This window comes from Muntiacus reevesi, chromosome 3, assembly GCF_963930625.1.
Source record: "Muntiacus reevesi chromosome 3, mMunRee1.1, whole genome shotgun sequence".
NCBI classification, from domain to species: domain Eukaryota; kingdom Metazoa; phylum Chordata; class Mammalia; order Artiodactyla; family Cervidae; genus Muntiacus; species Muntiacus reevesi.
In genome coordinates, this window is record NC_089251.1 from 27578380 (window position 1) to 27595146 (window position 16767).

The 16767-nt window shown below is 42.0% G+C and overlaps 1 protein-coding gene across 1 annotated transcript in view; it reads right to left on the minus strand.

The window, feature by feature from the left end:
* The window catches only part of APOB (apolipoprotein B), a 43210-nt gene that overhangs the window by 11845 nt on the left and 14598 nt on the right, over window positions 1-16767 (minus strand). The window contains exons 16-25 of the mRNA XM_065927223.1: window positions 15519-15710; window positions 11791-11958; window positions 10885-11096; window positions 7992-8174; window positions 6699-6820; window positions 3335-3545; window positions 2605-2780; window positions 2292-2479; window positions 1458-1603; window positions 344-717 (exon numbers count right to left, since the gene is read on the minus strand). Of these exons, the coding sequence (XP_065783295.1) occupies window positions 344-717; window positions 1458-1603; window positions 2292-2479; window positions 2605-2780; window positions 3335-3545; window positions 6699-6820; window positions 7992-8174; window positions 10885-11096; window positions 11791-11958; window positions 15519-15710 (1972 nt within the window). The remainder of the gene's footprint in view (window positions 1-343; window positions 718-1457; window positions 1604-2291; window positions 2480-2604; window positions 2781-3334; window positions 3546-6698; window positions 6821-7991; window positions 8175-10884; window positions 11097-11790; window positions 11959-15518; window positions 15711-16767) is intronic.

The following is a 16767-nucleotide window of genomic DNA, read 5'->3' on the forward strand; positions in this document are numbered from 1 at the left end:
CATATGTAAAACAGACAGCTAATGGGAATTTGCTGAATGACTCAGGGAACTCAAACTGGGGCTCTGTAACAACCAGGAGGGGAGGGATGGGAAGGGAGGTGGGAGGGAGGTTCAAGAGGGAGGGGGCATAGGCATACCTATGGCTAATTCATGTTGATGTTTGGCAGAAACCAACATAATATTGGAAAGCAATTATCCTTGAATTAAAAATAATAATAAAAGAACAGGGTTCCAAGTAGCAAGAAAAATATCTGTAAGGAAATTTTTCCCTTCCTAGAGGATGTTCTCCCACTGGGACATAGAGCGAAGCTGTTCCGTGACCCTCCCCGCGAGCACGGCTCACCTTGCACGTGGTAGGAGAGCAGGTCGACCACAGAGTCCGCCTTCACGTGGTACTGAGCCTGAAGGCTCCAGTGGTCTGTGCTGGTGTTGCCGCCAGTATAGGAGGCGGACCAGTTGTACAAGTTGCTGTAGATACTTGTGGAGAGGTCTAGCACACCCAAGAGAGGCAGCCGCAGTGGATACAAGTGAGGGATGGTAAAAGTGGGGATTTGGAACTCTTGAGATGGCAGGTGGAATCCCAGAGGCTGGAAGTTGAGGGCTGGAGTCTGAATTGTCTTGAGCATCTTTAGATCTTCAGAGGATTTGCCACCAAAAGGCAATGGGATCTCAATTTCCATACTGTTCTTGTTCAAGGTGTATTTGATCCGCCCGTCACTAAAATGAAGAACAAAGATAGTGCCCACAGTCAGACGGCAAGAACTTCACTGCCTCCTGACCTTCCAAACAATAGTGCATGTGGCCCATTCTCAATCCATGCTCTTCCCAAGGCCTGGAGTCCTTGGTCTTAATCCCTATCTATCAAACACTCAGATTCACTCAAATCCCTTCCAAGAGCTGTGTCCTTATTACTACCACCCATCTAAGTCATAGCTGTGGGCTAGGTTGCTTCAGCTGTGTCTGACCCTTTGCGACCCTATGGACTGCCAGGCTCCTCTGTCCATGGGATTTTCCAGGCAAGAACGCTGGAGTGGGTTGCCATGCCCTCCTCCAGGGAATCTTCCCTACCCAGCGATAGAATCGGAGTCTCAGGCGGGTTCTTTACCGCTAGCACCACCTGGAAGCCCAAATCGGTTTTTCTTGTTCTTACAGTGACACAACCACTTACCTCCAAGAGTGTTTCATAACCTGTGAATAAAACATCTTAGGGACAGAGTACCAGAATCTCCTAATTACTTTCTCAGGATTTTTTTTTAACTGGGTTGATGTTCACATTCTGACCTCATATTTACTAATGCAAAAATGCCACAGCATTTATGCTACAGTTACTAATGTCTTTAAAATGCTCACATCACTTCCATGAAAAATGTAAATTGAAAAAAAGCCTAAAGCGTGCTAAGTAAAATCTTCCATTTACATATCATGGTTCAATAAATTTTTCTGGTTCATTTTTTCACCTTTTCAAGAAGAGGTTTCCTGGGATGTGGAAGTTTGGCAATTCCATTTTCTGGAGGCACAACTCTTGCAGGCCACTGAGTTGATCTTGTATTTTCTGGGCGTAAGGAAGACTCCTCGATGTCTCCTGGAGCCAGGTGCTTGCTGCCTACAAAATAACGGGAGTTTTAAAAGCAGTGGGCATGGACAGGCATCACACACAATTCACATTAGGCAATAATCCAAATTTGACAGCTCTATCATTAAGCAGGATGATATACTCAAAGTTAAAATATAAATCATAAAAATTATTTAATATTGGTTGGCAGTAATTCACCTCTTCCTGTATTTAATAAAAGGAATGCAGAGCACAGTCAACCCTCTAGCCAGTATCCTGAAGTTCCCTGTGAAGTCTTAGGCACAGGTAACTCTTCTGCTTAGTAGTATTCATTTGGCATTTAAAACATGCAGCCTTGTATAAATGGGTAACTAGACACATGTTCAGGGCTTCCCTGGTGGCTCAGTGGTAAAGAACCTGTCTGCCAATGAAGGAGAGGCAAGTTCAATCCCTGGGTTGGGAAGATCCTCTGGAGTTGGCAACCCACTCCAATATTCTTTCCTGGGAAATCCCATGGACAGAGGAGCCTGGTGGGTTACAGTACATGGGGTTGCAAAACAGCTGGACAAGACTTAACACCTAAACAACAGTGTACATGTCAATGCTTCTTTTTCTCTCCAGGAATTCCCTGGGGGTGGGAAGCATACTTTCTCCATCTTTGGATATTCTCTTTCACCTAATGTAGGGCTGACTATGTAACTATCACCATGTATTTATGGACTGACTGATGTGTACTCACAGCAACTAATTTGGAACCCATGTGCCGAAAAGTCAGGTCTGTCTGAGGAACTCTGCGATCCAGGAGAATACTGGCATACGCATGCAAGGTCTTAGGAAAACCAGAGAGATCCACAGGGAAATTGGAAGCTGCTTTTTTAGTATCCAGATTGGTGCCTGTGTTCCATTCAAATTCAATCTTCTCTCCATCTGAAAACACACATGGGAAATAGCTGTCAAGAGCACCAGGTCAGTCCCTACCTACAGCTGTCAGCACTGCCCTCAAGTACACGGAGCTCTCCTTGGCTGTGCTCATGTAGGAGAGACATACACACCATAACGCCATGCCACCTTCTTGGATATTGTTGAGCCGTAAGCCGTGGCAGAGGAGTCCATCTGAAGGAGCAGTTTTGAGGGAGACCAGAGGCTGAGAATCTCACTTCTGGCTTCTGCTTGCAAACGGGGTATGGAAATCACACCTTTGATTTTGCCTTCTTCTCTCCTGTCATAGCTATTGAAAAAGAAAAAGTCAACATCAATGATTCCATTCATTCCAAGGAGATATGCAGGATGAAACATGGGTTCTATTTGTGGTGATGAAAACAAGATACATGAATGGCTCAAAGAAGTGACCAGAGATTAAACTCCTCAACTTCTAAAGCTAACTGGGCACAAATGCAGGACTTTCCAGGGAGGTAGGGGAGAGAAGGTTTTCAAAAACTGAATCCTGCTCTACCCTTTACTATCTCTGCTGTCTTGGCAAAATTATTTAGCTCCTCTGAGCTGCCATTTCCTCATCTATAAAACAGGAAAACTTATACCTACCTTGCAGTTTATCATGAGGCCTGAGATTTAAAGTACTCAGCACAGTGCCTCATGAATAGTAATACCAGTGAATGACAGGTAGGTCCAACCAGACAAGAGCAGAGAGTCAGAATGATGAGGATTCCTTGCACTGTGGACTGTGCATACCCCTGGCCTGGTCAGCTTTAAAGCTGAAAAGGAAGAAAGGGCGGAGCCAGAAAGGTCCACAGCTCTGGCCAGACCCCCTGGAGAGTTCCTTACCTTATGTGGCCAGCGAGGGTGACCTCAGTTATTTTCTTGTTCTGAAAGTCCAGGGTGAGCTTATAAGACTTCTTTTCCTTAGAAGATTCATAACTAACTTTGAGGACTGTCCCAAGGTCAACATCAAAATCTGGAATGTGGAGTTCACTGGACAAGGTCTTACTTTGCCGGTTGTATCTAAACAGCAGAGTAGCCTCGGTCTGCTTCACACCTGGGAGAGTGTACAGGAGAGTCAAGATGCATATTCATCAGCTCCATGTAGGAAGGAAAGAAAACGAGGCAGAGAAACCTCCAGAACTTAATGCACTCAAATGAGGACACAGTTCAAGGATTTTACCTTAAATTTTTAACTCGGGGGTAAAAATTTAAAAATTTTAAATTTTAAATTAAATTTAATCTAAATTAAATTTAAATTTTAAAAAATTTAAAAATTTTTAAATTTTTAACTGGACATGCCTTCAATTTGTAAATAATTATTGGTTACTTATCATGGGCGAGGCATTGCTCTTGGCACTGGGAGTCCCAGTCCTCATGGAGCTGCCATCCCAGTGGGAGGTGTATAGACAATAAGCAAGAACATTATGTCCGGTGGTAATAAATGTTAAGATGAAAAGTAAAACTGGATAAGATGATAAAGGACAGATAAGGATAGAAGAGGTGCTATTTCATGTGTGGTAGCCAGAGAAGCTCTGATAAGAGAACATGTGGGCAGAGGCTTGAATGAAGAGACAGGCTGAGGGACTTCCCTGGTGGTCCATTGGCTAAGATTCCGAGCTCCCAATGTAGGGGACCCAGGTTGCATCCCTGGTCAGGGAACTAGATCCCACATGCCACAACTTAGAGTTCACATGCTGCAACTAAAGATCTTGCATGCTGAAACTAAGACCTGGCACAGCTAAATAAACAAAGTGAGAAAGATGCTGAGCCAGGCTGTATCCTATGGGGAGAGCAGTCCAGGCAGAGGAAATCAGAAGTGCAAAGGGCCTGATATGAGAAACACTTAGCATGTCCAGGGATCAGTAAAGGCTTGGCTCTGTCAGGCACACATGACATCTCTATATGAGCATCTGCCTATGACATCCTTCCTGGTTCCCTGCCACTGTGCCCTGCCTTCCTCTCTCCCAGCTCCTCCCTTCTTTGTCACAAGATTCCCAGGTTTCCTTCAGTTCACAGGTTTGCCCATTTAACATCTCTTGTAAAATTGTTAAATGACATTTTTTTCATACATATCCCCTGTGAGCACCCTCTTTCCTCTGGGTTTTGTTTTCCTTTTGTTTTTAATCTTGTGACTTACTGTTCCTGCATAAATAATCTTCCACAGTGAATATCTCAGCTTTTCCATCCCCTAAAACCTGCCTCTCCACTGGCCTTTTCCATCTCAGGACATGGCAACCCTGTTCTTCATCTGCTCAGGCCAAAAATTTGAGTTGTCCTGATAGCCTTTTTTCTCTTACACTGAATATCCACTGTATCAGGCAAATTCTGTCCACCTAACCCTCAAAATATGGCCAGAATCCAACCACATTTGCCACCACCAGTCCAGTCCAAAGCACCACCATCTCTGGCCTGGATTATTGTGACAGGCTGCACCCTGGTTTCTCTGCCCTTGTCCTTCTAAAGTCCTTCCTCAGGATAAACACAAATCAAATAGTCGCTTCTTCAAAAATAAACAAATGGGACATCATCAAACTTAGAGGCACAGCAAAGGAAATCATAAACAAAATGGAAAGATGACCTACCGACTAGGAGAAAATATATGCAAACCGTCAAGAGCGTAATTTCCAAAATATACAAATGGCTTATACAGCTCAACATAAAAAAGCAAACAACCCAACCAAAAAATGGGTAGAAGACCTAAATAGACATTTCTCTAAAGAAGAGATAGAGATATCCAAGAGGCATTTGCAAAGATGCTCAGCATCACTAATTATTAGAGAAACACAAATCAAAACTACAGTGAGATATCACCTCACACTGGTCAGAATGGCCATTATCAAAAAGTCTAAAAATAATAAATGCTGGATAGGATATGGAGAAAAGAGAACCGTTCTACTGTGTTGATCGGGCTATAAATTGGTGCAGCCACTATGGGGAACAGTACGGAGGTTCCCTAAAAAACTAAAAACTATAAACATATGATGTAGCAATCCCACTCCTGGACATATACCCAAATTAGACAAAAAACCTAATTTGAAAAGATACATGAACCCCAATGTTCATAGCAGCACTATTTACAATAGTGATGATATGAAAGAAACCTAAATGTCCACTAATAGATGAATGGATAAAGAAGATCTGGTATACACGTACAGTGGAATACCACCTAGCCATAAAAAAGAATAAAACATTGCTATATGCAGAAACATGGATGGACCTAGAGATTATTGTTCTAACTGAAATAAGTCAGACAAAGCAAGACAAATATCATATGATATCACTAACATGTGGGATCTAAAAATACGATACAAATGAATTTAGTGATAAAACAGACACAGAAAACGAACTTATGGCTACCAAAGGCCATAAGGGGTGGATGGGTAAATTAAGAGCTTGAGATCAACAGATACACACTATTATATATAAAAGAGATTAAAGAAGGATCTACTGTACAGCACAGAGAACTATAGTCAATATCTTGTAATAATCTATAATGGAAAAGAATCTGAAAAAGCATATATATATATAACCGAATCACTTTGCTATACACCTGAAACTAACACTTTTTAAGTTAAGTACACTTCAATTTTAAAAAATAGTAGCTTACTTCACTCATTGTAAAAACTAATATTCTTACACAGACTACATGACCATCCTTTGCCCTGCCCCTATTTCTCTGACTTCATCTTCTACAGTTTTTCTCCCTGATCTCTGCTTCAACCATACTGACTTCCTTCCTTTTCCTCAAACAGAGGCCATGCGCCTGCCCCAGGACCTTTGCACCAGCTGGCCCCTCAGTCTGTAACACTCTTTACATGTGCGTTATCCCCTTACCTCTTTCAGGCCTCCTGTTTATGCTCCCTTTACCAGTGAGAGCTTCCCTTTTCATTCCAAATGGCACTGCCTTCCCCCATCCTTTCTCCTGGCTGCCACTCCTGACATCCCCTAGACCCCTCTGTGCTCTATTCTCCCCAGCATGAATCTGACCTTCTGAATATTTACTTGTTTGGTTGTTTACTATGAACTCCGCAAAGACAGTGACTTTATCTCTGTTTACTGTTCTATCTTCAGCTCTTAGATCAGGCCTGACACTTAACCAGCACTCAGTAACTATTTGTTAAATACATTAAGTGAAATGAGTTCTCCTTGTGAGTCCTGGACTTGAGACTGAGGGCGGAGACAGAGGGTCCCTTTTCTGGATACTTGCCTTCTGTCTGAGTTACAAGCTTCAGCATGTCCACCAAGGCTTCACCATCTCTCCGGAGTTCGTAGAATGCCTTGGCAGAATACTGTTCCACTTCTCCTGTGGGCTTCAGTTCCAGTTCAAATCTAAAGATGTTACAATGCACACGTTGCATAATGTTAGAGCCTTCGTGATGATAATAACGTCGCCAAAACAACTCGGCCTCAATTGCAACAAAAATCTGGTCCTTATTTAACCCTGTCTCTTGTCTTTAACTAATGATGATCTTTAAGGTCCCTTCATTTCCTCCAAAAGCCCAAGTCAAGGGCAAGTCCCAGGGTGCCTGGGGTTTTTGGACCAACAGGGGTTGGCTGGTTATGTCAGCAAAGCTGAGAATAAGGAGAGAGAAGTGAAGTGAAAGTCGCTCAGTCGGGTCAGACACTGCGACTCCATGGACTATAAGGTCCATGGAATTCTCCAGGCCAGAATACTTGGAGTGGGTAGCCTTTGCCTTCTCCAGGGGATCTTCCCAACCCAGGGATTGAAACCAGGTCTTCCGCATTGTGGGAGAATTCTTTACCAGCTGAGTCACAAGGGAAGCCACGGAGTGGGAGTGGCTTCAAGGAAGATTTTGCCCGTGTGTCTGGAGGTAACGGAAACATGGATACTGAACTGGGTGCAAATCAGCATATGTCTATGATCTCCTCCTCTAATGCATGAGGGAGAAAAAGGGGGCGCCATCTACAAAGAGATGCTTTTAAAGGAGTGATTCTCAGTGGCAGTGGGTACAGTTTCCTTGAGGGAGTTTGATAAAATTTTCTTTGTTTATTTTTGGAGCTAAGACCTCCCTTGGGGTTATAACACCTCACCTTCCAACACTGCCCTCTCCTCCCCATCTGTGGAGATGCCAAAACCTAGCCACAAAGGTTAGGTAGGTACCCTTCTGGTGTGTAGGGCAGAGGACCACAGTTCTAAATAACCAAGGCATAGAACAAGTTCCTGAGACTGGTGACATGGCATTCTTCCTTGGCCCTGCTTGCATGTGAATGCTCAGTCATGTCCAACTCTGTGTGACCCCATGGACTGTAGCCCGTCAGGCTCCTTGGTCCATGGGATTTCCCAGACAAGAATACTGGAGTGGGTTGTCATTTTCTTCTCCAGCGGATCTTCCCCACCCAGGGGTGGAACCCATGCCTATTGTGTCTCCCGCACTGGCAGGCAGATTCTTTATCACTAGCACCATATGGGAAGCCCTGCCAGGGGGTCATATTCTAGGAGGTGAGCAGGTGCTGGGCGGGGACACTGAGCATTTCTGACCTGGTGTCCCCAGTCAGCGGGTAGTAGGAGGAAGAGTCTGTGGAGCTGGCATTGGAGTAAGCACCCGTGATGCAATAGTTCAGGCCAATGAAGAAAGGCTTGCAAGTTGACCAGGACTGCCTGTTCTCAATGAGAGGTGGGATCGCTTCCGTTTTGGTTGTAGAGACCAAATGCAATGTGTTACTAGTGAAAGAAAGAAAAAAAAAAAGTAGTTATTTTCAAGTCATTGAAATGAACATCACTGATTCTCCCAATGCAAATGCCCCCTTACCCTGCCCCCTGTTTTCCCTCTGTCCATATCCACCTCAAATTCTTTGATTTACTCAGAAACACAGAACTGTAAGAAGAACATCAATAAGGCTAACAACCCTGTGACTCTTAACATTTCCCAAAACAATTTGCACTAAGACATTGCACTAAGGTTGGTCACATTTCCTATCTGTAGTTTCCATGACAGTAGGAATTAAGAGTCTCCTTTTACAGATGAAAGAGGATCAGAGAGGTCAGTACGGTCATTGGAACCTGACTTCATGGCTGCCCCTTCCTTCCTAAAGTGCAGGTAAAGGTGTCCAACTTGTTTTTCACCTGAAATCCCTCTCCACTAGCTTTTCTCCACCAGCGTTAAACATACTCAAATCTCTTTTTCCACTGCGTACACACACTCCACACCCCTTTCCTGCCCTTCTAGCCCTGTCTTATCTCCCTCACAACCAAGAAGTCTGTCTGCCTCTGTAGTCACCACTGTTATTCAACACCCTTATCCTGAACAGGGGTCTGACAGCCACCCTCCTGGTGCTTCTGCAATTGCCTTCACCAGCATCTCCAGTCACCTCCGATGGACATTTTTTGGCTTTGTCTTCTTTGATCTCTTGGAAGCATTCAGTAGAGTTGCTCACTAATGGCCAGATTAAGACTTTAGAGTCTGAACTAGATCTGAAAATATCTGGTATCCTCCTCCCCAGTATGCTCTTAAAAAATTAGTAAGTACAAGAATGTTTCACAATGTCCTGCTTCCATCTAAGGATGGTCTCTTTGATATATCATGTTCTTTTATCAGGGCTGTTTTCTCATTTTAGGGGTGTGCTGAGACCAACCTTTGCTTGTGGGCTGGAACCCTAAGTGCCCGTGATACCCTGTCCGTAGGGTCATCCAGTCCTGTGGCTGCTCCCAGGCTTTTGTGACTGTTTATGGCTTCGTCACCCCTTATCAATCTTTGCTGCATATGCCTCTTCCTTTTACATGTGTATATTCTATCTGTTCTTGTCCTAGTCCCTCATGCCTTACTCTACATGAATCACTGTTTGATTTCAACAACTTCTATGTGCCAGTGATGCCCAGATATGTATTTGTAGTTCAGACCTTTGCACTGAGCTCAGATCCATGGCTCTGACGACAGCTGGGTATTCTCAGTCTCCCAGGACTTCCAAGCCAGTGTGTTGATAATGGCATTTGTCCTTGTCCCCCTCACCAACTGCTTTGCTTCTTTAGTCTCTATTTCAATGATGAGCACCCCTGACTCCTCCTGACTCCTTCTTTTTCTTCACATCCCCACCCCCCACCACCCACTCCCTGCATCCAGTCAATCATCAAGTTTCCACCTCCTAAGGATTTCTGGGGTCAGTTCATTGCTCTGTCTGCCTGCCCTCATCAGGTGTGGCACTATCATCTCCCCCCAAGTGTGGTTGTAACCAGGCTCCTGACTCATCTTCCTTCTCTGGCCATGCCTCGTCTGGACCCATCTCCTACTCCAGAGTCAGAGTTTTCTAAAACACCAAGCTTACTTCATTTATACGCCCACTTTCAACCCTTTTGTCTTCGGAAGAGCCCACACTCCTGAAGATGGCTCACAAAGCTAACCCTGCCAGCCTCTCACATCCTCTTTCACTGTATTTCCCATGCACTTGACCACATGGAACTTCTTGTAGTTCCTGGAACCACATTTTTCCTTCAGGTCACTGCACGTGCTTTTTTCTTTGCCTGGGAACATTCATCCTTTTCTCTTTTGTCTGGGTAACTCCCACACGACTTCCAGGGGTCAGCTGAAGTGTGGCTTTCTTCAAAATGCTTTCCCAAACTGCCACCGGCTCCACAATACATAATGCCATGGTCCTCTCCTGCTTCCTCTAACTCAGCCTTCACTTGACAATCCCTGCTTATTTCACTATATTTGAACTGATAAATTAATGTGTCCTTATAGAGCAGTTTTACTGTGTAGGCAGAAAGAGAATGAGAGTAAAATGGTCTCCATTTGTCTTATATTTGATAACACTCATTGCAAAGCATTCAGGGGGTTAGAGTTCAGTGAACATAATAATTATTAATTAAAAAAAAGTGTCCAAAATATGGAAACACTAGGGTAAATCCATGTTTGAGGATTTTATTGACCATGGAGCTCTCAATAGGAGGTTGCCTCCCATAGTTAGTAGATTAGGACTTTCATGCTTTATCTACTGAACTTGCCATTGCAGATCAGTATGTCCTTTGGCATTTTTCTTGGGAAAAATGTTCATTTCCCAAGGATGTTTTCTCTATAGCTACTGTTTTATTCATTCTCAAAAGAAATCACACAAGAAAATACAACCTAATAGCAACTATTTAATCAGTAAGTCTTAAGTCTCAGCTTAGTAAAATATGAAAAGTCTAGGAAATTGTAATTATGCAGTGAGTCTAGGACAGGTAATCCAGTACCTTCTCTGAGGAAACTGTAATTATGTAGTGAGTCTAGGCAGGTTAAAAGCAGGTAGTCCAGTACCTTCTCTCACTCCATTCCCCCTGCCCCCCATCAAGATCCACTGGGGCCTGAATTTTCTCAATCAACTGTGTAGCTTGGCCAAATCCTGCAGTAGTAATTTCTTCTATCACACTGTATGGTCACTCTAAGTGAAAGAATTACCTGCCACTGAACAGCTTGACTGGCCTCTTGGGAGAAGGAATGATAAACTTCAGTTGCCCAGCTTTTAGGACTATTCGCGCCTCCAGGCCTGTTTCGTGGAAGAAGTTGGTGTTCATCTGCACCCCGCTCCTGGCAAAGTCTGGGATGACGATGCCCATGTTTGTCACAAACTCCATAGACACAGACAGCTTTGTCACCAGTTCTGCCTGCATCTATAAGTCAGACAATGACTTAATCAGCTTGGTTCAATAACCTCAGTCCCCTGCAGTCAGATCACCACCCCCCACCCCTATTTCCCACTTCTGAGAAGAATCTCTGGATGGCTCATACCAGAGAAAACATTACTGAGATGTGATTGTGGAAGGAAAAGCCACGTTCTCAGTCCTCCAGGGCCAGACTGAAACCCAGGACCAGGAAGTGCCCAAGTTAACTTTAAGCATAACAGGATACAAAGATGACTGAAACACTTAGTTCTCATGTTATGGCCATGACTGAGCGGAAGTTGCTAGGTGCATCCTGGTGGAAGCCTAATATTCATCAACACATATACACTACCATGTGTAAAATAGATAGCTGGTGAGAAGTTGCTATATAACACAGGGAGCCCAGCCTGGTGCTTTATGATGACCTAGAGGGGTGGAGTGGGGGGAGGGGAGAGGGGCTCAAAAGGGAGGTGATATATGTATAATCATGGCTGATTCACGTTGTTGTATGGCAGAAACCAACACAACACTGTAAAGCAGTTTTCCTCCAATTAAAAAATAAATTAAAAAAAGAAAAGTTAATGAAATGATTCCAATGATGACGCACTTAGTCTTGAATTGCAAACACCTTTTTAAATTGCACAAGACACCTGCCCTGGAGGAAAAGAACAATCTAAGGAATAAAAAGTGAACAGATTCTTACATTGGCTACTTCCAGTTTCACTCCAGCTTTGATTCCAGGAGTGATGATGCCGGAGGAGGACACTTGCAGTTGTAATCCAAGTCCAGTGGGGAGTTCAAAGGCATTGTCCATGAAGATGTAGTGAAGGAACAAGTCACTTGTTGAACCTTTCCTTACGAGCTCTTTAATCTATATATCACACAGGAAAGAGTAAAAGTAAGCCTCATTGAAGTAGGCTTTCCGAAATGCAGCCTCCCCATGTCAGACAATAGTTATTCTTCTTTATCCAGAATGGAAGGGACCAGCATATTTTAATTAGCTTAATAGCTTAATAAATAAAGATGAATGATTATTGATTTCAACAAATTGGAATACAAAAAGTTGCCCTGGGTAGATATCTTGTCATTTTCAACTGGGGATTCAAAGAACATTTCAGATTATTTCTGGGCCTCTGATATTTGTGACCTTTAAATATCATTGCATGGCATGACTTAATCCCGATTATTTGGCATTGGAATACTTGCAGCAAAATATATTATGGTCAAACCAGTTTTTTAAAACTGATGAGCCATTTAAATGATGTACATATCAGTATGCATTGGTGTTTATTCTTTATAACACCTCTGGAAAGTAACTTGAGATCTCTTTTATAAAAGCCACATTATTATTCATTATATCCTAGGGAATATATTTGGATATTTTCTCCCTTTTAAATAAACTAATAATTATAAATATTTAGACAATGGACTGCAGTTTTCTACATACTTTGTTTCATAATCACTTCATCATTTAAATATGAAAAGGATATTTAATATTAAATATTAAAGTGTATCTCTCTACCTAGAGAGATACACTTAATACTGTTTTCCAAATGAACAAATAATGCTGTTAAAAGATACATCTATTGATCTATATTTCTGTCTTTGTGCCAGTACCATATTGTCTTTTTTTTTTTTTTTTTCATACTATCTTGATGACTGTGGCTTTGTAGTAGAGACTGAAGTCAGACAGGTTGATTCCTCCAGTTCCACTCTTCTTTCTTAAGATTGCTTTGGCTATTCAAGGTTTTTTTGTATTTCCACACAAATTGTGAAATTATTTGTTTTAGTTCTCTGAAAAATACCGTTGGTAGCTTGATAGGGATTGCATTGAATCTATAGATCACTTTGGGTAGTATACTGATTTTCACTATATTGATTCTTCTGATCCATGAACACGGTATATTTCTCTATCTATTTGTGTCCTCTTTGATTTCTTTCACCAGTGTTTTATAGTTTTCTATATATAGGTCTTTTGTTTCTTTAGGTAGATATATTTCTAAGTATTTTATTTTTTTCGTTGCAATGGTGAATGGAATTGTTTCCTTAATTTTTCTGTTTTCTCATTGCTAGTGTATAGGAATGCAAGGGATTTCTGTGTGTTAATTTTATATCCTGCAACTTTACTATATTCATTGATTAGCTCTGGTAATTTTCTGGTGGAATATTTAGGGTTTTCTGTGTAGAGGATCATGTCATCTGCAAACAGTGAGAATTTTACTTCTTTTCCAGTCTGGATTCCTTTTCTTTTTCTGCTCTGATTGCTGTGGCCAAAACTTCCAAGACTATGTTGAATAGTAGTGGTTAGAGTGGGCACCCTTGTCTTGTTCCTGACTTTAGGGGAAATGCTTTCAATTTTGCACCATTGAGGATAATGTTTGTTGAGGGTTTGTCATATATAGCTTTTATTATATTGAGGTATGTTCCTTCTATTCCTGCTTTCTGGAGGGTTTTTTATCATAAATGGATATTGAATTTTGTCAAAGGCTTTCTCTGCATCTATTGAGATAATCATATGGCTTTTATTTTTCAATTTGTTAATGTGGTGTATTACATTGATTGATTTGCAGATATTGAAGAATCTTTGCATCTCTGGGATAAAGCCCACTTGGTCATGATGTATGATCTTTTTAATATGTTGTTGGATTCTGTTTGCTAGAATTTTGTTAAGGATTTTTGCATCTATGTTCATCAGTGATATTGGCCTGTAGTTTTCTTTTTTTGTGGCATCTCTGTCAGGTTTTGGTATTAGGGTGGTAGCCCAGAGATAAATCCATGCACCTATGGACATCTTATCTTTGACAAAGGAGACAAGAATATACAATGGAGAAAAGACAATCTCTTTAACAAGTGGTGCTGGGAAAACTGGTCAACCACTTGTAAAAGAATTAAACTAGAACACTTTCTAATACCATACACAAAAATAAACTCAAAATGGATTAAAGATCTAAACATACGACCAGAAACTATTAAACTCCTAGAGGAAAACATAGGAAAAACACTCTCTGACATAAACCACAGCAGGATCCTCTATGACCCACCTCCCAGAATTTTGGAAATAAAAGCAAAAACAAACAAATGGGATCTAATTAAAATTAAAAGTTTCTGCACAACAAAGGAAACTATAAGCAAGGTGAAAAGATAGCCTTCAGAATGGGAGAAAATAATAGTAAATGAAGCAATGAACAAAGAATTAATTTCAAAAATATACAAGCAACTCCTGCAGCTCAATTTCAGAAAAATAAAAGACCCAGTCAAAAAGTGGGCCAAAGAACTAAACAGACATTTCTCCAAAGAAGACATACAGATGGCTAACAAACACATGAAAAGATGCTCAACATCACTCATTATCAGAGAAATGCAAATCAAAACCACAATGAGGTACTACTTCACGCCAGTCAGAATGGCTGCTATCCAAAAGTCTACAAGAAATAAATGCTGGAGAGGGTGTGGAGAAAAGGGAACCCTCTTACAGTGTTGGTGGGAATGCAAACTAGTACAGCCACTATGGAGAACAGTGTGGAGATTTCTTAAAAAACTGGAAATAGAACTGCCATATGACCTAGCAATCCCTCTGATGGGCATACACACTGAGGAAACCAAAATTGAAAGAGACATGTGTACCCCAATGTTCATCGCAGCACTGTTTATAAGAGCCAGGACATGGAAGCAACCTAGATGTCCATCTGCAGATGAACGGATAAGAAAGCTGTGGTACATATACACAATGGAATATTACTCAGCCATTAAAAAGAATACATTTGAATCAGTTCTAATGAGGTGGATGAAACTGGAGTCTATTATACAGAGTGAAATAAGCCAGAAAGAAAAACAACAATACATTATACTAACGCATAAATATGGAATTTAGAAAGATGGTAACAATAACCCTGTATGTGAGACAGCAAAAGAGACACAGATGTATTGAACAGTCTTTTGGACTCTGTGGGAGAGGGTGAGGGCAGGATGATATGGGAGAATGCCATTGAAACATGTAAATTATCATATGTGAAAAGAATCACCAGTCCTTGTTTGAGCATGAGACAGGGTGCTCAGGGCTGGTGCACTGGGATGACCCAGAGGGATGGGATGGGGAGGGAGGTGGGAGGGGGGTTCAGGATGGGGAACACATGTACACCCATGGAGGATTCAAGTCAATGTATGGCAAAACCAATACAATATTGTAAAGTAAAATTAATTAATTAATTAATTTAAAAAAGAGATACATCTAACATGATGAATAGCTTAATTTCTAAATGTTATCAATTCCTTAGGAATCCAGGAATCTTCTTCACTGACATGTAAGACAAACTTGCCTCTCTGGAGGAAGCACAAGCACTTTCTCTGGTCTGCGTGACTGGGATCTTAAGGGAGTCTGTGAGATCTCAACAGAGCCCAGGCTAATCCATCACCCTATGACAGCCCACTTACCATCTGGGGGATCCCCTGCAGGGTATGAACACCTTTCAGCAGCAACTTCCCCAGGAGTTGGAGGTCGTGGAGTCTGACAAAGCCAAGCTCTTCTCCCAAGATGCGGAGGTAGGCTCTGGCTTCTGGGAAGTCTTTGGATTTCAGATCGTTGACCAGCTTCTCAACGTTGAACATGATTCCATTGACCATGTCCTGGGATTTTAACAACAAAATGTCTAGTGAGATGTGAGTGCTGTCAAACACCCTTAGGTTAAGATGTGGGACCTCCCTGTTGCAGCTGTGATGAGCCTAAACATAAACCCTCATGGTGGGGACGTGGGGCAGACACTGAAACCAGGCCCCCACCTTTTATCAAAAGATAGACAGCTCCCCCAAACTGACATTAAAAACAACAACAACAACAAAAAACAAAAACAAAAACAAAAAACTAAGGTCTTGTCAGGGATAATGGTTCTTCCACACTGTTCTTAAACTGAATGATGTAGGCATTCAAGTGATCTATGATGTAGGCACAGGTGATCTCTGTTCTCCAGCATGCCAGGATCCCTATGGCTCCCCAAGATTAGAAGATCCTCTGTCCCCCATCCCCTCCCCTGCTTACTCCTTCTCTCCTCCGACAAAGGAAAACACTAGGGATTTCCTGGGAAAGCATAGCTGCTGTATACAGTGGCCAAAAGCTTGAAACATACCTCATCTAGGGAAGCTCTGATCTAGGTAAGTTCTTAGACATAAGAATTCCATAGACTGATGCTTAGGCTCTGAGAAAGAAAGAGTGATTGAGACCCAAAACAGATCAAAGACCCTCAGCCTCAAGTGGAGGTGAGTAAATCAGGAGATGGAGGTGAGCATCGGGGAGTAAATTACTGCCCTGCTTCTCAAATTGAAATGTGTACACTGGTCACTTGAGGGGGGGGTCTCATTAAAATGCAAGTCCTGATTCCATAGAGGCCAGTAGGACCTGAGAACCTGCATTTCTAACAAGCGTTGCTGTGATGCCAATGACTGGACCATGCTTTGGACAGCAAAGAGTTAAAGAATAAGAAGGTCCAGATCACACAATCTATTTTATGCTCCTTAAGTGGAGGCTTATGCCAACTTCAAAGAGGATTCTGCCTCCATTAGCTAGTGCACGGATGTGGGTGATAGCCAAAGAAAGTAGTTAATAATAGTGAAAATATGAATTTCAAAATTATAATACTATCTGCTTCTTGAATAATCAACATGAGAGTCAGGGGCTTTGTTTAGCTTT